This window comes from Canis lupus, chromosome 7 (genome assembly GCF_003254725.2).
Source record: "Canis lupus dingo isolate Sandy chromosome 7, ASM325472v2, whole genome shotgun sequence".
Classification (NCBI taxonomy): domain Eukaryota; kingdom Metazoa; phylum Chordata; class Mammalia; order Carnivora; family Canidae; genus Canis; species Canis lupus.
Genome location: NC_064249.1, coordinates 20,474,781 through 20,497,099, shown reverse-complemented (window position 1 = coordinate 20,497,099; position 22,319 = coordinate 20,474,781). Strand labels below are relative to the sequence as shown.

Here is a 22,319-nt window from a genome sequence, read left to right as displayed (position 1 = left end):
GTTCTCATGTCCCTCAGCAGCCACATACATTGTATTTCATCACACAGTGACTTAGACCCATGCACCGACATGGTTTTCAGTAGAGTTCCTCCAGGACTGAATGGAGGACCTCATACTAAGACCTCACTTTTGTTCTGTGGCATCTCTCTCTTCTCCCTAAGCAGCTTAATAGTCATAAGTTTGTCCTTATAACTGTCAGATGTGTAGGTTGGTGTGTGTGTGTGTGTGTGTGTGTGTATGTGGGAGTGAGTGTGTGTGAAGAATGACAGCAAATAGCAAGCCTCATTGAACTGATGGAGCTGCGGGTGAAACCGGGGTTCAGGAAGAAGATTCCTCATAAAGGTCTACCTTCCAGAACTCCAGTTAGAGAGCTCATGCCAGCTTTTAGTGTGAAGACTACCCTTTGCATTGCCTTTTTTTTTTTTATTTTTTTTTTTTGGTACTTAACATTTTTGAGTTATGTTATTGCCTTGAGTCTATTTGTTCTTTGAGGTGGGCTCTGTTCCACATAATAGAACCATTAAAATAAATGACCATAATATAAACTGGACAGCGTTACAGTGTTGGAAGCATTTATGGGAGGAAGTGAAGGTATGAAATAGAGCAGGCAGGCTCCTCTGGGAGTGCAAGTGAAGTTTTCATTAGTAATTTGGAATATACCCAGTGATCTTGCTTTAATTTCCTTAGTATCTGAAATGGGGTATCTTAGAAACCTTCAGTTTGCACAATGTATAGCACCCATACTGTTGTTTCCAACAAGACAAGGGGATGACACTGTGGAAATCCCATCCTGGGTATCCTTCCTTCTCAGGCCCACAGGAATAAAGAGGATTGTTGTAAAGAGTAAGAAATGCACTCGCTAGAGGATGATATGATTCTGTATCATGCATTTCATACATTTTTCTGGAACAGGAGAGACTTTCCAGTAGAAATTCTACTATCTCTACTTTGTGGGTTTCTTAAATCTCTCTGCTTGCCTGTGGGCCGAAGGAATAGCAGCTTTTTAGCTAAAAGAAGACCTCTTTCTGAAGTGTCTGTGTTTCTCCAGAAAACGAAACTATACTCTGAACTAAACCGAGAAGTTAGAGCACCTGTAGAGAACTAGATTGCCAAACAAAGGAAGAAAGCTGATAAAGGAGAGCCAACACGAAGGTGCCACATGCTCAGGTGATACTGCATACTGAAGGAAGTTAACACCAGAGTCCCAAGGTATTGGTAGTGGTTTGTTCAGTTTAGGTGCATAAAGCCTCTCCCCTTAACTATATGAGGTACTATAGGGATCGTGAAGACAGTTGAGATCTCCAAGGAGCCAAGTTTCTGAGAGGGTAGTTGGAAACTATGGTACGAGAAGACACTGGGCAGGGCAGCATGTAGTTAAATGCTGGTCTAAAGGAAGAAGGTTACTGTCAGTTGTGAAGAGGGACCAGAAGTGGCTTTGGAAATGGCCCTTGAAAGTTGGATTAGGCTTTAAACAGGAGAAGATGGGGGAAAAAAGGGTAAGAGCAAGAGGAATTTTGAGGGAGGCCCCACATGGGGAATGATGGGGCAGAGGTCAGCCCCACACGAGCGTGGTCATGGTCCATTTGGTTGGAAGGTGAGAAGAGTGATGCGTAGTGAAGCCGACTGGCTGAAGCCATTTAGGGTAGGGCTTTAATGTCATGCTAAGGGATCTGTAGAAATGAGAAGTGGTGAGTAATCAGAACAGTGAGTGTGGTGCATCATCTAGTTTGCATCGGAGAACCTGGTGGCCCAGAAGGCAGTTCTTGCAGTGATTGAATAGATTAAGTTGGTGGCTGTGGGCATGAAGAGCAGTGGTTAGAGAGCTAGGCCAAATTGCTGTATTCCTTGTTCTATCAGGATAGGGTGACTAATCGCAAACACAAGAACTCCCTTAGCCTCTTGCAACCTGTGCTCAGACCTAACCTACCAGAGGTAAATGGTGAAATAAAGTAATAGTTGAACTCTTCAGTTCACCTCACAAAAACTCCTATCCTAGTTGAGTGGATGCATTGTTTGCAGCCCCAAATTGAGGAATGTTCTCCAGAGACCTATTCAAAAGGTAATGAGATTTCAGAACTTAAAAGCAAAGACTGCAGACTCGGACAATTCATTTTGTCTGAATTTTGGAGCTGCTAGAACTTCTATTGCATTAGTGATTTCAAAAAACAAAACAAAAGCATTGAACACCTCAATAGCCCTAGCATTTATGGTAAGTGTTTGGATCTGATATGTTTATATAGCATGAGGGAGGAATTTCTTTATGATAGATGAAGTGGGCAGCAGCATTAGAAGTTTAGGGGTTGACCAGACTTCAGTCCTGAAGAATGTGGTATGGGGGAAGGAAGGCCGCCCCGCTTACCCCTCTGTGCCACAGTCATCCCAGTCCTGTCACTCATTGCAGTCAGAGGTGCTGAGAAAGGGATCGCTGGCGCAGCGAGATTTCCACGTTACCTTCTGTCACTACAGCCACGACATGTCCCAGAGAACAGACCATTGAAGGAGTTGTGTGGTTTAGGTCGTGTAGGGACTAACAGAAACTTCTGAAATCTGCTCTCCTGGCACCACCCTTACTGGTAATCACCCAGACCTATTGTACTGAGTTTCACACTAAACTTGGTACTATCACAGTTACATTGTGGGTGCAGTTGAATACCGTTGCTTCAGGTTAAAGTGTTGTGTACTCCCTGGGGGAGGATGATGATGACACAAAACAGGTGGCTGGAGATCATCAGAATTTGAATTCGACTCTCACTTTCCACTTCTCCGTGAAAACGAACGGGGAGAGGAGTGGTTAATCACGGACAGTGAACTGCTCAGCAGTAGGCTCACCACGAGGTGTTGCCCTTGGAGCACACTGTCACCCTGGTAGCTGTTTGGAAGTGTTCCCGGCTGCTGTTAGGAGAGCAGTCTCCAGTTGGGGTGGGAGTCCACCCTGTCTTTTATATTGGTGTTACTTCTTTGATTAATGGTTTGGGTTGTTAAATGAATTGGAGAGTGAAGCCCCTCCCTGTCATCTTCCTGTCACCTTTGCCTCAGACTAGTGCTGTGCTGTCGGTAGGCACACAGCAGAGCAGGCTCGTTCATGTTTTTAAATGGCCTATGGACTGGCAAGCAACCTGTCGGCATGCAAATGAGTCTGAACTGTATGTTCTTGACACCCTTGCAAACATCTTGTGTTGGGAGTCTGTTAGCTTGAGAATGGACCAGACTGTGGTCAGCTCCACACTGGAAGCAGGGCTGCTTTATGTCCGTGACATCAGTATCTTTGTTGCGTGCCTGCCCAGTCCAGACTCTGGAGTGTTGCTATAGTACCAGGTTCCATTAGTTTTCTCATCATGTTCTACTAATAGGCAGATGGTATAGGGATGTGTTTTTCCTTTACTTAATTTATCCAGATTTGATTATCCCTATTTTACAGGGATTTTAATTTTGAAAAATAATTAGTGGAAGACTGATTAAATAGAGATACGTGTCTGGGTATTGTATTTAAATATGCGAGCAACAGATACGGCATTTCCAGGGTTGCTGGGGATTGGGATTTGGAGGAGTTATTGCTGTCCTCTGTATCCTCTTTGGCATTTTTAGGAGTTCCTGACTTACAGCATGTCATAAAACTTACATTTAGAGAAGATAAGGACTGGAAAGTTTCCAAATACTAGTGGTTTTGGATGTTCAAAAGTCCTTTATGAAAGGCAAAAATGAAAGTTAAGGAGTTATGTATCTCTTAGTGTTGCTTTTGTTGTGCTTTTTCTTGTTGTTTTGGTGTTTTGGAATTTGTAGCCAGTCTAGTGGCTCCTAGATGACTCTGCACCCTATTCAAACAGGAGTATTTGCTTTAAAATCTACATTGTACCTGGTTCTTACCTATGAAGTCCTTCCCCACACCAGTTAGGTTTAAATTCTCAAGCATAGGATTAGCAAGAATAGGTCTTCTCAAGCATAGGATTAGCAAGAATCAAAGAGTGAGTAATGTGTCTGAGGCTTACAAAAGATTCAGGAGTGGAAGGACAGAATTTCTGACTGAATTTTGCTTTGTACTTGGGCTTGCAGGAATTGTGGGAGGCGCTCCAGTGAAGAAATGGACCAGTGCACATAATCATGGCATCTCCCTGCTAACCATCATCACCTGCTCTCCTTGATAAGTGAGAGAGAGTGGGTTAGGGGAGAAGGAAAAGAGGTCAACATGAAGCTAAAGCAGCGAGTCGTGCTGTTAGCAATCCTTCTTGTCATCTTTATCTTCACCAAAGTTTTCCTGATTGACAACTTAGACACATCAGCTGCAAACCGAGAGGACCAGCGGGCTTTTCACAGAATGATGGCCGGCTTGCGGGTGGAGCTGGTGCCCAAGCTGGACCACACCTTGCAGTCTCCCTGGGAGATCGCAGCCCAGTGGGTGGTTCCCCGGGAAGTGTACCCGGAAGAGACACCAGAGCTGGGGGCAATCATGCACGCCATGGCCACCAAAAAAATTATTAAAGCTGACGTGGGTTATAAAGGGACACAGCTGAAAGCCTTACTCATACTTGAAGGAGGACAGAAAGTTGTTTTCAAGCCTAAGCGGTAAGTCTTCATCTTGGAAGTTCTCTGTGCTTGTCGGTTGATTCACGTAATGTGGGATTTCTCTAAGACTGCTCATCTCCTGCTCTTGGTAGTCTCTTCAATAGAATGAAGAGGGTAGACCACTGGATCTCTGAAGTATTTTCTAGCTCTTAATGTTGTATGATTCTTTGAGTAGGGGAGATTTACAGGAACAGGTTTTGGTTGTGGAGAAGACTGAATGTTTTACACTTTGAGCTCTCCTTGATTTCTAAATTTATCAAATATGTGCTGTGTGCCAGATGTCAGAGATATAAGATAAGCTGGTTAGGAAATAGGCGACTTGTGACCAAAGTGTCCCATTAGAGGCTGGATAACCAACCACAGGTTAGGATGCAGTAGAGTAGGAGTTACCAGAGCTGGAGTGGGTTAGGACAGGGCTTAAGTCCCTTTTAAGTACTGAAGCTATGATTCTTTCACATGGGTTTTGTTTCAATTAATCTTTATTTCCCGGAGCAGTTCTAGGTTTACAGAAGAACCAAGAGGAAAGTATAGAGAGTTCCCCCCACCCCACCACACACACACATGCCTACCCCCAGTGTCCCCATTATTTACATCTTCTATTAGTATAGGATATTTATTACAGTTGATGAGCCAGTATTAATTTAGTAACTAAAGTCCATTGTTTGCAGTAAGGTTCACACTGTGTGTGGTACATTCTGTGGATTTTAATAAACATATAATCTCAAGTATCCACCATTAAAGTATCCTACAGAACAGCTTCCCTGCCCTAAAAATCCCATGTTGCACTTACCTAGCCTTCTATCTCTCCTCCAAGTCCCTAGCAAAGATCAAGTCCCTACTGATCTTTTTACTGTCTCCATAGTTTTGCCTTCTCTAAATGCTATATAATTGGACTCATGTCTTTGTAGTCTTTTAAGATCGGCTTCTCTCACTTAGCAATATGCATTTAAGTTTCTTCCATGTCTTTTTGTGGATTGAGGTTCATTTTATTACTGAATAACACTCCATTGTCTGGATATACCACATTTTGTTTATCCATCTACCTACTGAGGGACATCTTGGTTGCGTCTACACTTTGGCATTTTTGAATAAAGCTGCTATAGACGCCATGTGCACGTGTTTTGTAGATGGAAGTTTTCAGCTCATTTGGTTAAATACCAAGGAGTATGATTGCTGGATCGTATGGTAAGGGTATATTTAATTTCGTAAGAAACTGCCAAACTGTCTTCCAAAGTAGCTGTACTATTTTACATTCCCACCAGCACTACTGTTACTCTACATCCTCATCAGCATTTGGTGTTGCCGGTGTTTGGGATTTTAGCCATTCTGATAGGTGTGTAGTGATGCCTCATTGTTGTTTTATGTGTTTAAAGGAGAGAGCTGAGCCATTTTAGTTACCTCAGTCCAAAATCTGAGAAAGTGAGCTGAATCGTATGTTGTTAGACAGTGATCCCTTGGGGTCTTCTCTAAGGCTCTACAGAAATAATTTGTGTAGCAGTTGTATAGTATGATTTTTTTTAAGTTTTCTGTGAGTATATGAATTTGAAATAGGTTAACATGATGGTGATTCATATTCTCTTGCCAGGAATTAGTTACTAGTGGATTTTCTCAAAGTTGGTAATATCTAAAATTTTCTGTGTACTCAATATTTTTTTCATTCCTTAATAGAGCTTTTTGAGAGAATTACAACACACACCTTTGGGTCTCTTGCCAGGGTGGGAAAGAAATACGGAGTAAAGATGTACAGAATTCAGCTGTGACAAGACCAGTTAATTTAGCTGTCTTCATGACCCTACCATCAGTAGATGATGGGCAGCCAGAGAGCAAAACTGTTGGAATCCCAGAAAGGGAAGAAGTCTGCATTTGCCTGGAACAGGGAGGTGTGATGTATGGAAGATATGGAAATTAGGAAAGTTAAAAATACAGTATGCTTTTGGAGAATAAAAAGGTCTGATTGGCAGGTAATGTGGAAAAAGTATGGTTATGGGGGCCTTACGAGGCATTTTCCATTGGATACACATCTCTCACCAGGCACCACACTAAGTACTTTTGTCTCTGTCAGTGCTTTCAGCCTGCATCACAGCTGTGGGCAGTTACACTTCTTATTTCTAGAGCAAGAAACCGAGGCTGCAGGAGAGTCACTTACTCAACAAGGTCACCCAGCCAGAACTGGTGTTTGGATCTGAGTTGGATCCGAGTGGCTGGTGTTCCGCCCACACACGTAATTACCTTCAGCTTGCTTGCTTTCCTGTAAGTGTGATAACATGGAGCACCCATCATCAGAAATAGAGAGCTGAGTTTTGAAATGTAGTCCTTGACCTCTTGGTTTGTGGCCTGGGCCATCAGCAGTGTTGATGGAAAGGCAGGCTAAAAACAAAAATGAAATTCGTGTACAGAGATGAGTTGTGGGTGTTTCATGCTGACGTGAGAGGATGTCCCATCCACGACCATTGTCTGTACGGCGGGGGGAGTCAGGGGTAAGATGGGCCAGCAGGAGGTGTTAGAAGGCAGGTATCCTGGCACTTTGCAGGTAGGCCCAGGGTATGCAGACCAAGTAGGAAGCGGGGAGAGGGGAGGCCCAGCTGTGACTAGGGGAGGGGGAGCAGATAACTGCACAAACTAACCTAGTCATTGTTGCTTCAACTCCTATCTCTTACCACCTCTGCAGCTATCCCCTTACCTTCCTCTCCCACACCCTCCTGAGGGGCCACTTTCATTCCTCCTCCAAACGCCCATTTCAGCACCATGTTCCCAGCTTTAAGACATCCAGGGACCTCCCGTTGCTCTCAGGACAAAACCCAGCCTCCACAGCCTAATGGTCAACCCGTGGCAGTCTGGTCCTCCTCTCTATACCCTGTTCTCTATCCCCATCACACTGGTCCCTCCCAGCTCCAGGGGACTGCCCCCACCCCATGAGCGGCTGGGTCCCCAGGGTAGGGAGCATATGCCAACCTGCACTAGTTATACCTGGCACTGTGGGGGGCTGCGGAGGGTGGGTGCACCTGTAGGTGCTTGGAGAAATTGCCTCTAGTCCCGGGCCGCCCAGTAGATTGCTCTGCTGACCCTGGGGGCCCCGTGGCTATTTAGTCCTAGTGTAAGCACAAATTAATGTCCTTGGTCAGACTCTGATGCCCTTCACCAGAAGGATGGGAGTGATTTATTGGCAGTAACTGTATGAATTTTGCTGCTCTGTCAGTGACTGAAGATGGATCACTCTCTGCTGAGAGGAGGCTCTGCACCCCTGCTGCTAAGGCGACACACGCACCCTTTTTTACGAGCCACTTGTGGTTTCCGCACTTCCGGAGCCTGGTTGGCCATGTCCTCCTGTCAGAGATAGGAGACGCGTGTGGTGGATGGGATTTATAGGAAGACGGTGATGCTTTTATTTGCACATTTTGCCTTACATTAGAAAAGTGGTGGGTTGTTTTTTTTTTTTTTTCAGTGTAGCTATTTGCATTCTGGAAGTAGATGGGCTTTCATAGGCAGAGCCTACAGTTCTGGTAGGAAGGCAGCAAGATGGCAGGGGAGGTCTGGGAGTGAGAAGTGAGTAGTCATCCTAGGAAGTCCTGGAAGGGACCTTGGAGATTGTCCGGGCCAGCTGCTCCTTTGATGGGGGAGACACAGAGTTCAGACTTGCCACATTTCACAAAGCCCATGGGGGAGCCAGGGAGTCAGGCCTCCAGACTGCACCAGCTCTTTGATTCTTACTCCTTCCCCTCTTTTCCTCCCTTTCCCTCCAGGTCACCCCCAATGCCCTCTAGCCCTCTAGGGTTTAACATTTCACTCTGAGGTGCCTTTTGAGGTATTAGAAAGTTCTCTAGCATTTCACTGGAAGGAATGGACTGCACACCGCACATATGTCCCTGTGGCTCCGCTGGAGCCCCAACAAAGAAAGTATTCCGGGACTGCCCCCCAGATTTACAGACAGCCTACAGCTGTGGTGAAGAGAGAAGTGCTTGACTAGTATCCACTTTTATTGCAGTTCTATTTGAAAATTGAGACTTTACTGGGGAGGCAGCCAGTGTTAGGTAGTCTGAATAATGCTTTGACGCTAGAAATGAAAAACGTTTGAGTATATTGACCATACTAAGAAGATACTGGCCTCCAACCCAGCGGTGACTCACGGCTATCTTCTGACAGAAGTGTTCCATCACTTTGCCTTGAAAATGTGTTTTGTGGGCATGGTTTGTTTCACTTTATACTCCAAGGTCATTTACGTTGAAGCTCACGGCCTTTGATAATACCGTCTCCCACTTCCCTGATCCAGGTGTCCCCAGCAGAGCAGCTCCTCTTTCCTCCAGTTTTGTTCATTGCTATTTTACACTTGCCTGTAAAACCTAATAGGTCTTTTGATTTGGGAAATGCAGGTAAACTGTAGAGGTCATAGGCGATTTAGTGTCTCTTTCTTTCCAATTAACTGTTAAATGGTATCTTAGTGATTGGTAGAAAGAAATATGCCAGTTTTTATTATCCTTTGTTTATGTTATACATGTGATGTAAAATCATGAGTGGACTCAAAGAGATCTTAGAAATTGCCTCCTAGTTCAGCCCCTCATATGTTGTAGATGAAGAATCTTAAGACCCAGAGAATGGTTTTCTTCAAGGTTACCCTGACAGGTAATGACAGAACTGTATACCTAGCTCTCACACTGGTCCGGTATTCCTGCCACTACATCATCATAAATGTAGACAGAGGGAAAGAGGGTGGTTATTCAAATAGCTTTTTACAAATGTGCCTTTGCCTACTCATTAACAAACACTGAGGCATATCAAGATCGTTTTTTTCCCTTCTCTTATAAGCGTTGCCATAGCCATTCTGGTATAAACAGACATTTTAATTGTATGTTTTCCTTCATTTCTTTAGTTCAGTCTAATAAAAATGTTAGTAAACATTTATTAAGCACCAACTATAGGCTTAACATCATGGTAGAGATACAGAGATAGAAAATGACCTTAGAGTTTTGCTTAGACGACATTGAAAGTCTTTTAGAGGGGTAGAAATAACAGCTTGCATGTTTTATTCAGAATGATTGCCGATAGAGCAATCTAGTTTTCTTCTCCACTTCCTCTTCACCCCATCTGCTAGGAATTCATCCAAATCCACAACCGTTCTCAGGTTTGACAGTGGAGGTAGAGTCAGGTTTGCTAGTTTCTGTTGTGTTATCAGCTCTGGTGCCGATATAATTCATGTCTACATCTGTGCTTCCCATTCACTCTGCAGGTATAACCGAGACTATGTGGTAGAAGGGGAGCCATATGCTGGTTATGATAGACACAATGCAGAGGTAGCAGCCTTTCATTTGGACAGGTATGTCATTACAGAGGATTGCGTTTGTTTCCTTTTAAAAATATCTTCGAGAGGGCTTATGGGCTAAGGGAGCAACACTTATAACTTTGACTTGGTACCTACTTGAGAAAGCTGATTGACAGATTCCATGAAATTTGCATGAGTCCTTTGTAATCTGGGTGGTATTGGGAATACCAGAGTAAATATCTTCACTCTTTAAGATCATTTCATTCTGGTATGCCCTCTGCCATCATGCACGAAGATGTTCTTGGTAAATAAAATGGCAGGATGAAAACCAGAGTTGGAACTCAAGTCTCTGAATTGATCATTAATTGGGCCTGACAATATTGTTTTTTGTTTGTTTTGCTTTATTTTTGTTTTAAGTGATACTTATCCCCATATGCTAGAAGCATATAGCATGACATATATAGTGAATTTTAGTGTTCTTCATACAAAATATGCTTGGTTTCAGTAACCAGAATAATTCCAAAAGAAAAGCCTAAATAAATTGAACTGTATAAGCTAATTGGAAAATTAGTATTTTTTCAGCAAGTGACTAGTTGGGAGCCTGCTAACTGAACTGTCTGGTAGCTCACTTGCTCTTCTGAATAGGTCTTTCATCAGGGCATATTGACAGACTTTAAAAGAAATATTCACAATATTTGTTAAATGAATATAGAAGAAAATAAAGGTGAATTTTTGTCTCTTTCTGGATTAGGAAGGATTTTCCAGGCATAAAAGCAACAATTGAAAAGTTGCAAAGGAAAAGCTATTCAGTAGACTCAGCTAAATACAGTTAACTCCTATGTCAGTAAACAAAAAAAAAAAAAAAAACAAAACAAACTTAAAAGCAAACTAGGAGAAAATACTTGAATCTAATATAATCCAAGCATTAACAACCTTAATATATGAATGTACAAATCTATATATATGCTAAAACTTTAATAGAAAATGATCTAAGGTCAAGGTTGACTAAATAGAAATTATCATTCGTTAGTAAATATGACGGAGGTTCATCCTTACCAGTAACAGCAACAAAAAATCCAGTTGAAACAATGGGATACAATTTTCTTCTGCTGAAAATGGCCAGAATTTTTTTTAAAAAGTACTTTATTTGCAGGAATGCATTGAAATTCTCATGGAGCTTGTTGCATGGTTAATCGGTTCAGTCTTTCTTTTTAAGAACTCTGGCATTATGTATCGGAAACCTGAATGCTCTTAACCCTTTGGATGAGTAACTACCTTTTACACAAATATTTAAGATCTTTCTAGGAAAGTATTTCTAAGAAGTACCCTGGAGAAATAATGAAATTCAAAGTTACATATATCCAGGATCTTAGCTATGCATTTTTAGTAGTGAAAACTTAGTAGCAGTCTAAATATCCAGTGATAATGGAAAAGGTTAAATAAATGTTTGTTCACAATACCATGAATTTTCTCTGCCTCTTTTAAGACTTGGCAGTAGAGAATTGGGTAAATCCTGCTCCTCACTTAAACACATGCTAAAATCAGTCTTTCCAAGACCCCATTTGTTTCCCGGTTTTCTTAATTCTGAAACCCTATCTCCTTGCTGATAGACACCAGAAGGGTATGAAGATCATTTTCCATGTCTATACCAATATTTCATATTATCCAGCACACTAATTTGTGTTCATCTAATATATGTAAAATGATACCTCATTGTTAGTTATTTTTGTTTTTCCCCAGTGATTAGCAAAATTTAACATCTCCTTATCGTTTCACAGCACAACACCCATTCATTAATTTGAAGTAGTCTTTGTACAGAAATCACTACCTTTGATGTTAATTAAATATACTGTTTGAATTCATGACTTGTGCTTTGGCAGTGTTGTGTTCAAAAGTCCCTCCCTACCTCAAAGTCTGAAAGTTACTTTCTAGCCTGTCCCCCTACCCATTCTATTAAATGTCCTCCACCCTCACCCCACCCCAGCCAGGCTCAGGTGGCCCTATGACATGGCCTTTTAGCACTACACTGGCTGCTGTTCTTTGGCCTGGTGGTGGTCCATAAGCAGAAAAAGGAATTCCCAACTCTCTTTCCCATCCATGGCTCCTGAAACTTTTCTGCTCTGGGGTGCTGTTTCTCTATTACAATAGAATTTTAACCACCTTCTCTGGCCTCAGGAGAGAGGTTCTCTCACTTTTTTGTTATTTTGACACATCTGTTGATCTGCTTGCTTTTGTGGCTTTTCAAAGATTGAATTTAAGACAGTCAGCAGCCCTGAACAATGGATTATTTGTTTCTGCAGCATTTTTAAAGGTTTTATCATGACGTGAGAAAAAGTTCATAATATAACAATGAGTGAAAAGCAGGATACAAAACTTTGTATAGCATAATCTCAGTTGTGTGTCTATACACAAGAGCATGTATGTGTTTCTACGTATGTGTAAAGGAAAAAATTCTCCTAGGCCAAATGTCAGTAGTTATTTCTGGGCTGTGGAATTACGGATAATCTTTATTTTCTTCATCCTAACTTTTATGTATGTTCCAAATCCTGCCCCTCCAACCTTTCTTCAGTGAGATATATATATTTTTTAACCAGGAAATTTCATTTTTTAAAAAATGATTTTGCTCAGCCATAAGGTACTTTTAGACCATTCGAAGTATCTTTAAGTATATCTGTATTTAGTTGTCCTGTGGGTTTATCCTTTTAGATTAATCTGTATAGTTTTCTACCAAAATGCTGTTTTATCTAAAGCTTTGAACCTATGTATGGTTCAAAGCCCATTTTTTTAATGCTTTGTTAAAATATACTTAAAAGTTTTTTTTAAGCCCATTAAGCCCATATTTTAATGCTTTGTTAAAATTTACTTAAAAGTTTTAAGTATTTTTTTAACAAAAAATGCATTAAAAAGTTTTTGTAAGCCCTTAAGCCCATTTTTTAATGCTTTGTTAAAATTTACTTAAAAGTTTTATTATGAAAAATTTCTAACAAATTAGAATAAATGAACCCATATACCCATTCCCCAGATTGAGCAATTCATATTTTGTCAGATTTGCCCTATCCTTTTTCCTGAAGTGCAAAATAAAATAAACTACATACATCTTGATAGTAAACTCATAAATATATGTACCTTTAAAATATATTTACCTACAAGGGCGCCAGGCTGGCTCAGTCAATAGAGCGGGCAACTCTTGATCTCAGGGTTTTGAGTTCAAACCCCATGGCGGGGGTAGAGATAACTTTTAAAAAAATAAAATCTTTAAAATACATAAAAATATACATATACCTGCCAATCAACAGTATCTTTTCTAAGACTACTTCATAAAATACACCCCCAAAGATTTTTCTCTTCTGTTCTTCAACCTCCCAAACCAGGATTCTGGGTTTCCGCCGAGCCCCCTTGGTGGTTGGCAGATTTGTTAATCTACGGACAGAAATCAAGCCTGTTGCCACGGAGCAGCTCTTGAGCACCTTCCTAACAGTAGGTAAGATTATAGAGGACATTTAAATAGGGGAAGAGTTAATAAGTTAAGTGGGACATCATTGAGCAAGCTGGTTTGTGATTTATAAGAATTGAAGAACTCGAGAATACAAAAGCAAATCAGGCCACTTGTCCTCAGGCTACAGGGGAAATGGATCTAATGGTAGATGGCCAGAAAGTGAAAGTTTTCCTTTATGTGTACTTGGTTGTGTCTGTGAAGTTAGGAAGTGAGGTAATTTGCTGATAGCCTAAGTAGGTAATAACTTTATTTTCTTTTGCTTGATCTTGAAGTAAATTCCAAACTCAGAATTTGGCCTAAATCTGTGGTGTGTTTATCATTGACTTGGTGTTTTTTTTCACATACATGTACTTTCTTGGGAACTGTCTCCCTAGAATTGAGGAAACCATAAGGCAGCTCTGAAAGAGGGTCAGAAATGCCCTTGTATGGTTGCGTTCGGACCTGGAAGATCACCACTGCCTTCTGCTACCCTGCAAAGGGGCAGCCTATGACTCAGTGTGCATGGACATGGCTCTGGTTCCTTTGGCCTCTGGCCTCTGTTCTCTCACTCTCAGATAAGGCTGCTGAGCTAAAATTCATACTCTTGTTCTTGTGGGCACAGTGAAAATGGGAAGATTTTAGAGTTGCTGTGGTCTCTTGTCCCAGCCTCATCACATTGACATTCTCAGTGACACAGTGCTCTGCATTACAACTGTTGAAACAGACATTGCCAGATGAATGTCACCTTGCTTTGCTAGAATGAATGGATTTATATTTGAAATGAGGTGAAATTGAATATTTAAAGGCCCTGTGACAGAATCATCATTCAGAATTTAAACCTACAAGGCTAAGGCTAAGGCTGTTCTTACAAATAACCCAGTGTCACTGATTTGTTTCATGTGTTTTCTAATCACTTTTGCTTGTCCAATTTTATGCTCAGGCAAACGTGAATTCCTGAAGGATGAGAGGAGGTCAAGAAGAATAGGCCAGAGTCTCTGCTCTCTGGAGACTCTTAGAAGGTTAACTCTCATACATGGTGCCAGGTGTGGGGGAGGGAGAGGCCAGGAAAAGGTTTGTAGAGGAGGTTATTAGCAACTATACTGAGTATTGAAGAATCAGTAAGAACTACACCCAGGTAGCAAAGAAGACGCTCATGAGGCAAAATGATAGGAAGTAATGATGGGAATGAGGGTCTAAAGACCTGAAAATACACAGGATTGGTACAGGAGTGAGCTTCTGGATACACCTTGCAGCACAGGGCAATGTCTTAGGGGGAGCTGTCATAATAAGACATCATGGACTATGTGACTTAAACAGTAGAGATTTATTTCTCACAGTTCTGGAGGCTGGAAGTCCGAGATCAGGGTACTAGCATGGTTGGATTCTGGTCAGAGCCCTCTTCCTGGTTTTTAATGAGCCATTATCTTGCTGTGTTTGTCTCACAGCGGAGAGAATGAGAGAGGAATTGTCGCTTCTGTCTCTTCTTAGAAGGGCACGAATCCTATCATGAAGGCTCCTCCCAAAAGTTCCACCTACAGATACCACTGTACCACAGTACATAGATACCACTACACTGAGGATCAGGGGCTCAACATAGGAATTTGGGGGTACATAAACATTCAGGCAGGTAGAGGGGTTGCACTGGAGATAGGTTTTAAATAATCAGCTGACCTTAGCACAATTTTTAAAAATATGTTATTAGATAACTTGACATAATAACTAAATCCTGTGTAACCCTTGCAACTTGACAAAGCACTTTCACACAGTTACCTTATTTTGCTCCTCTTGACAAAAGAGTACAGTAAGTAAGGGAGATTTACCCACATTTTATACTGAGAAAGAGACTTAGAATTCAAGGGCTTTCCTGAGTCACATAGCTACTGACTGTTAAGCCAGGATTCAAACCTGGATTTTCAGATTTTCAAATATTTCATCTGCTTATATTCTTAGACATTATTTCAAAAAAAATTTATTTCACTTCTGTGTGGTAGGCTCTGAACTAGGTGCTGAATATCCAGAGATGAATGACACCTCCTTGCCTTCCAGGAGTTTCATCTGATGGGGAAGCCAGACATGTATAGGGTGCCCATGACAGCGTGGAAGGGAAGAGGGATGCAAGGGTTATGGTTCCTTTAGTGAAGGTGGTGTTTCATCCAGGTCTTAAAAGGAGAATAGCAATCCCCCAGGGAGGTACAGTGGGAAAGAATGACCTAGGTGTTTAGACTCTTAACCTTTTTAATATTATAGACTCTTGGCATGCTAGAGAAGCTTAGAGATCTTGTCTCACAATAACATTTTTTTTTTCACAATAACATTTTTAAATAGATTAATTCGAATACATAGACTTATAAATGAAACCAATAATACTGAAATCTAGTTTTGTTATAAAAAATTTGAAAAAGCGGGATGCCTGAGTGGCTTAGCAGTTAAGCTCCTGCCTTTGGCCCAGGGCACGATCCTGGAGTCCTGGGATCAAGCCCCATATTAAGCTCCCTGCGTGGAGCCTGCCTCTCTCTCTGTGTCTCTCATGAATAAATAAACAAAATTCTTTTTAAAAAATTGAAAAAGGACGTTTGCAATATACTAGCATGAGCTTTGTTATTATTTAACATGTTAAATAACAAGATCTAGCAGTAATCTAGTAACTGATAATTTCAGGCTGTGAGTATAAATGATACTTTTTGCAGTGTCTGCTAACATATGAAAGTCTGTGATTTCCTCTGGTGAAAAATCACAGATAATGCTAATACCACCATGGTTTGCTTCCAGCTATCATAATTGAAGGAATGCTGTTTCAGATCAAAGTTAATAAAAATAAAGGGGTGCCTGGGTGGCTCATTTGGTTAAACATCCAACTCTTGGTTTCAGCTCAGATCATGATCTCAGGGTCATGAGGTTGAGCCCCAAGCTCAGCATGGAGTCTGCGTAAGACTCTTTGCTCCCCACCCCCCCCACCCCCGCCAACACGCATGCTGCGTGCACTCTCCCTCTCAAATAAGTAAGTCTTTAAAAAGTTAATAAAAATGTAATTTTGTTCCCATCCAGTGTACAGGTTCTCGTTGACCCTGTTTCAGGTGGAGGACAGCTTGGAGACAGGGTTGAGGAGAAAAGCCTGTGGGAAGCTCAGGGGACTGTGTAGTTCAGCTGAAGTAAAGGGAGGTGTGGGGCTGGTGAGGGAGGAAGACACGTGGTCAGGACAGTGTCACCAACGGGACTCGTGCACAAAGCTTAGAAATGGAGACTTGCTCCTCAGACACTGGGAGGCCATTAAAAGAGCTGGTGCGTGGGAAAACCAGATTGGAATTTTGGGAAACCAGCCACAGCAGCAGCAGCATCATGGAGGATGTACTGGGAAGGGGGTGAGGTGAGAGCCGAGAGCCTGTGGTGGCGGCTGCACTCACTGCATGTGCAGTAGGAGCCACAACTCAAGCAAAGACTGGAAAGGAAGTGTTAAGAGACACTCAGGAATTAGAATGGAACGAATTTGATGAACATTTGGGCTGAGTGGGACAATTGAGAGAGAAGGAAAAAATAAAGAATGATTCTCCAGTTCCTAGATTGGATGACTCAGTGTATAACAAAGCTGTTAGCTGTCTTAGGAATGTATGAAAGGGGACAGACTCAAGGAAGTGAAGAGGAGGAAGATAATGAATCAAATTTTGGATATTTTGTTTCCTTATGTGAAATAATAAGAGATATATATATTTCTTATGTGCCTGGCACAGAGCTTCCAAAACCCTGGTAAATTCCTAAGCCATAAGAACACAAGAGTATCTCTTGTTCTAATAAGGTGACTCTGAGTGGGCTGATCAGCAGAAAGACACGCCATAATTAGAAGGTTGCAATTTACAGCTCTGTACCCCCTCATTCTCCAGAGATGGGGGAGGGGTTGAGAATAGAGTTAATATTTAATCATACCTACATGAAAAAGCCTCCCTAAAAATCCCAATAGTATGGGGTTTAGAAGTTCCCAGGTTGGTGAACCAGGACACTTCCATATGCCATTGACCAGGCCCCAAACTCCCATGAGGACAGAAGCTCCTTTGTTGGGAACTTCACTCTGTGTATCTCTTCGTTGGGCTTTCAACATGTATTCTTTGTAATAAACTAGTAATCTAGTGAGTAAACTGGTTTCCTGAGTCCTGTGAGCCTCCCCAGCATTTTTTTTTATTGAGGTATGATTAACATACACATTTTTATTAGTCTCAGGTATACATCATAATGACTTCAATTTTTATATATTGTGAAATGATCACCACAATGTCTAGGTTAACATCCATCACCATACATAGTTGGGGATTTTTTTTTCTTGTGATGAGAACTTATAATATTTATTCACTTAGCAGCTTTCATTATAGTAGTATTAACTATAGGGGCCATGTTATACTTTACATCTCCGGGACTTACTTATCTTACAACTGGAAGTTTGTGCCTTTTGACCCCTTCATCCATTTTGTCCACCTCTGGCACCCACCAGTCCGTTCTGTGTATCTACAAACTTGGTTTTGGATTGCTTTTGTGTTTTGTTTTTAGATTCTACATATGAGTGAGATCACATGGTATTTGTCTTTCTCTGTCTGATTTGTTTCATTTATTAAAATGCCCTCAAAGTCCATCCAAGTTGTTGCAAATGGCAAGATTTCATTCTTTTTTAGTGGCTAAATAATATTCCATTGTGCATATATAGTACATTTTCTTCATCCATCAGTGGACGTTTGGGTTGTTTCCATTATCTTGGCTGTTGTAAATAATGCTGCAGTGAACATGGAGGTGCAGATATCTTTTGAAGTTAGTGTTTTTTTCCCCCAGATACTCAGAACTAGGATTGCAGGATCATATGGTAGTTCCATTTTTTAATTTTTTGAGAAACTTCCATAGTGTTTACCATAGTGGCTATACCAATTCACATTCCCACCAATGATACACAGGGTTCCCTTTTCTGCATATCCTCACCAACAGTTTTTATTTGTCTTTCTGATGGTATCTCATTGTGGTTTTGACTTGCATTTCTCTGATGACCAGTAATGTGGAACATCTTTCATGTACCTACTGGCCGCTTGTATGTCTTCTTTGGAAATGTCTCTTCAGATCTTTTGCTCTTTTTTTTTTTTAAGATAGCTATATTTATTTATTTGAGAGAGAGAGGAAGCATGAGCAGAGAGGACGGGAAGAGGGAGAAGGAAAAGCAGACTCTGCTGAGCAGGGAGCTCAACTCGGGCCTGGATCCCAGGGGCCTGGGATCATGACCTGAACCAAAGGCAGACACTTAACCATCTGAGCCACCTAAGCATGCTTTCTTTTTTTTTTTTTTTTAAGATTTTGTTTCTTAGAGCCTGTGAGCACACAAGCAGGAGCAGACAGAGATGGAGAAGCAGACTTCTCATGGAGCAGGGAGCCTGATGCAGAGCTCAGTCTCAGAACCCTGGGGTCAGGGCAGCCTGGGTGGCTCAGCGGTTTAGTGCTGCCTTTGGCCTGTGGCCTGGTCCAGGAGACCCAGGATCAGGTCCCACATCGGGCTTCCTGCATGGAGCCTGCTTCTCTCTCTGCCTCTCTCTCTCTCTCTCTCTCTTTCTGTGTGTCTCATGAATAAATAAATAAAATATTTAAAAAAAAAGAAGAAGAAGAAGAACCCTGGGATCATGGCCTGAGTCAGCCACTTAACTGACTGAGCCACCCAAGCACCCTGCTTCTGCTTATATTTTTTAATCAGATTGTTTTCTGCTTTTGAGTTGTATGAATTCTTTATATATTATGGATATTAGCCCCTTTTCATTTTGTTGATAATTTCCTTTGCTGTGCAGAAGCTTTTTACTTTGATATAATACCACTTGTTCATTTTTGCTTTTGGTGTCACATCCAAAAAGTCATACATAATCCAGACCAATGTCAGAGAGCTTACTGCCTCTGTGTTTTTCTAGGAGTTTTATGGTTTCCTGTCTTCCATTCACTTTTGAGTTAATGTTTGTGCGTGGTATGAGGTAGTGTTTCAGTTTCATTCTTCTGCATATGGCTATCCAGTGTTCCTAACAGCATTTATTGAAGAGACTGTCCTTTCCACACTGTATATTCTTTTGCCCTAGCAAATGAATCAAACCCCAAGATGGGGCTCCTGAAAAGCTCTAATTTATAAGCCAGCCAGTCAGAAGCGCAGGTGACAACCCAGACTTGCAACTGGCATCTGATTTGGAGCGCAGTCTTATGGGACTGAGCCTCTCACCTGTGAAATCTGATGCTGTCTCTGGGTAGAAAGTGTCACAATTGAGTTGAACTGTAGGATACCCAGCTGGTATCTAAGAATTGCACTTCTACACAGTGGAATTGAGTACAGAATCAATGTTGGTCTGAATCTTACCTTGACAGAAACATCCAGGAGTAAATGTTGGCTAGTCATTTTGGTACTTAAGACTTTAGTTTACAGTTTAGGGAAGAAGTGTGGGCTGGAGGTATAGACGTGATCATTATAGGTGGTAGTTTGTCTAAGGAGAACATAGAGACCAAGGTGATAAGAAAACCAGTTATAAAAGTCATAAAATCCAGGAAATAATAAAGGATTCAGAGCCTAGGTTAATGGCAGGAAACAGAGATATTGAAGTCTGGAAAGATAGGTTGGCCAGGTTAAATAAAATAGCCAGCATTGATTGGTCTCTAACATTGTGTAAGGCTTTGTGCTGAGCATTACCATGGATTATCTCATTTACTCCTCACAACTCAAAGGTAGGAGACTAGTATCCATTTTACAGAAAAAGCTTAGAGAGATTAAATTACATGCCCAAAGTCTTATGCCTGATAACTATTGATAGTCTTTATTTTAACTCCAGAAACTTGACCCTACTTCCCACTCAACCAATACACCATACTCTATTCACTTATGAAGGTTTCCTACCAAAGCAGTGTTTTGGTTTGTTTTTTAATCATTTTTTTATTTAACTCTGCCATTTTATAAAACATGTCACAGTGTACATTCTTCTACATCTTATTCTCTTACCTAATATATCTTGGAAATCCATCTATTATCACATAAGAGCTTCTTCATTCTTTTGTTGTTTTACCAGCTGCAAAGGGCTACATCATATGGATCTACCATAATTCATTTAACCAGACCTTTATTGGACATGTAAGTTCCAATACCTTTTTTTTTTTTTTTTTTTACCATCAGTGTTGCCCAGAATTAATGTGTACCTATGTTACTTCATATGTAATCAAATATATCCAGAAGTGAAAGTGCTGGGCCAAAGGGCACATGCACTTTTTACGTAGATTTCGAACCAGTTTACATTCCCCAAAATGATGTGTGAGAATACCCCTCTTCCACTAGTGTCACCAACAGTGTGTCACCAAACTTTTGTCTATTTCACATGCAGCAATTTTTTTATTAAGGAGCCATTTGTATTTTCTTTTGCCTGTGTTTGTGTATCCTTTATTCATTTTCAGCTCTGCCACTGGTCTTCTCAATTTATAAGAGCTCATACACAGGGAGGATAGTCCTTTTTGATGTAAGTTACAGAGATGGTCCAGAGTCCCCTGGATTCCTTAATTGTTAACACTTTTGAACCATTTGAGAATAGTGTGCAGACATGAATACTACATCAGTGAATGTAGAGGAGCCTCTCTTCTACAACCACGTTCAGTCATCAACAGCAAGAGACGAACATTGGTGCAGCATCTGCCCCATAGACCCTATTCAGATTTGCCACTTGCCCCTGTAATGTCCTGTATTAAGTCAAGAGTTCAGTCTAGGATCCCAGTTGGGTTACTTGTCATGTCATTTTAGCCTCTGTTGGTCTGGAACAAATCCTCACTCTCCTTATTTTTTTTGACCGTGACACTTGGTAAGAGTACAGGTCAGGTACTTTATAGAGTATCTCTTCATTTGAGTTTGTCTGACATTTCCTCATGACTTAAAAATGTTGGCAGGAATGCCAGAGCAGTACTGTTGTCATCTTCTGGGTACATCCTATCAGGAGGCACATGACGTAGATATATTGGCGTGTTCCCATTATTGATGATGTTAACTTTTATCCCATGATTAAGTTGGTAGGTATCTGCAAGATTTCTTCAGTGTTGAATTAATAAGTATTTTATTAATTGAGTACTTTGTAGTGAGATAGTCTAGAACTATGTAAATATTCCACCTTCATCAAACTTTACCCTGCCAGTTTTAGCATTCATTGATAGCTCTTGCCTAAATCAATTACTACTGTGATAGTTGTCAAGTCGTTATTTGCTAATTTTATCATTCCTTCTAGACTTTATAGTTGCCTTTCTGTTAAAGGGGAAAACTCTCCACTGTGACCCACATTTACTTAGTTATTTGTTTGTTTATATCATATAAACTCTCAGACTCTTGATTTACTTGGAGTTATGATTTGCTATTATTTATTTTGATGCTCAAACTGTCCCAGATTTGACTAGCGGGAACTCGCACAAACTGTCTTATATGTCATTTGGAGTGTCCCCATCATTCTCTCAGTGCTTCCTTACATGTGGCATAGCATTATGACCCAGGCTCATCTTGTACTTTCTCTGACCAAGCCCTAGAGTCACCTGTTTCTCCAAAGAGCCCTGGGTTCTTTTAATATAGTAGTAAAATGATCATTAGAAACTAATATGTGAAAAAAAAAATAGAAACTAATATGTGGGGCAGCCCAGGTGGTTCAGTGGTTTAGCACCGCCTTTGGCCCAGGGCGTGATCCTGGAGACCTGGGATCGAGTCCCGCATCAGGCTCTCTGCATGGAGCCTGCTTCTCCCTCTGCCTATGTCTCTGCCATTCTCTCTCTCATGAATAAAGAAATAAAATCTTTAAAAAAAAAAAAAAAAAGAAACTAATATGTGAGTGCTAGGTGTGTACTACCATTACTACCTGATTGCCATTGTTTCCAGGCTCCCTTTAGGGACAGAGGTAGGATAGCTGTATACACACACACACACACACACACACACACACACACACCTGTATCTTTTTCTATATCTCTGTTCAGACTAGTAGCTCCAGTTCTAAATCAATACCATAATATTTATTCTGGCTTTCT

The 22,319-nt window shown here is 41.1% G+C and overlaps 1 protein-coding gene across 3 annotated transcripts in view; it reads left to right on the top strand.

Moving 5' to 3' along the window:
* FAM20B (FAM20B glycosaminoglycan xylosylkinase) overlaps positions 1-22,319 on the top strand; it is a 40,826-nt gene that overhangs the window by 9,230 nt on the left and 9,277 nt on the right. For all 3 annotated transcript variants that reach the window (XM_025430165.3, XM_025430164.3, XM_025430163.3), the window contains exons 2-4: positions 4,051-4,560; positions 9,782-9,868; positions 13,186-13,295. In XM_025430165.3, coding sequence (XP_025285950.1) covers positions 4,184-4,560; positions 9,782-9,868; positions 13,186-13,295 — 574 coding nt within the window. In that variant the 5' untranslated portion in view covers positions 4,051-4,183. The remainder of the gene's footprint in view (positions 1-4,050; positions 4,561-9,781; positions 9,869-13,185; positions 13,296-22,319) is intronic.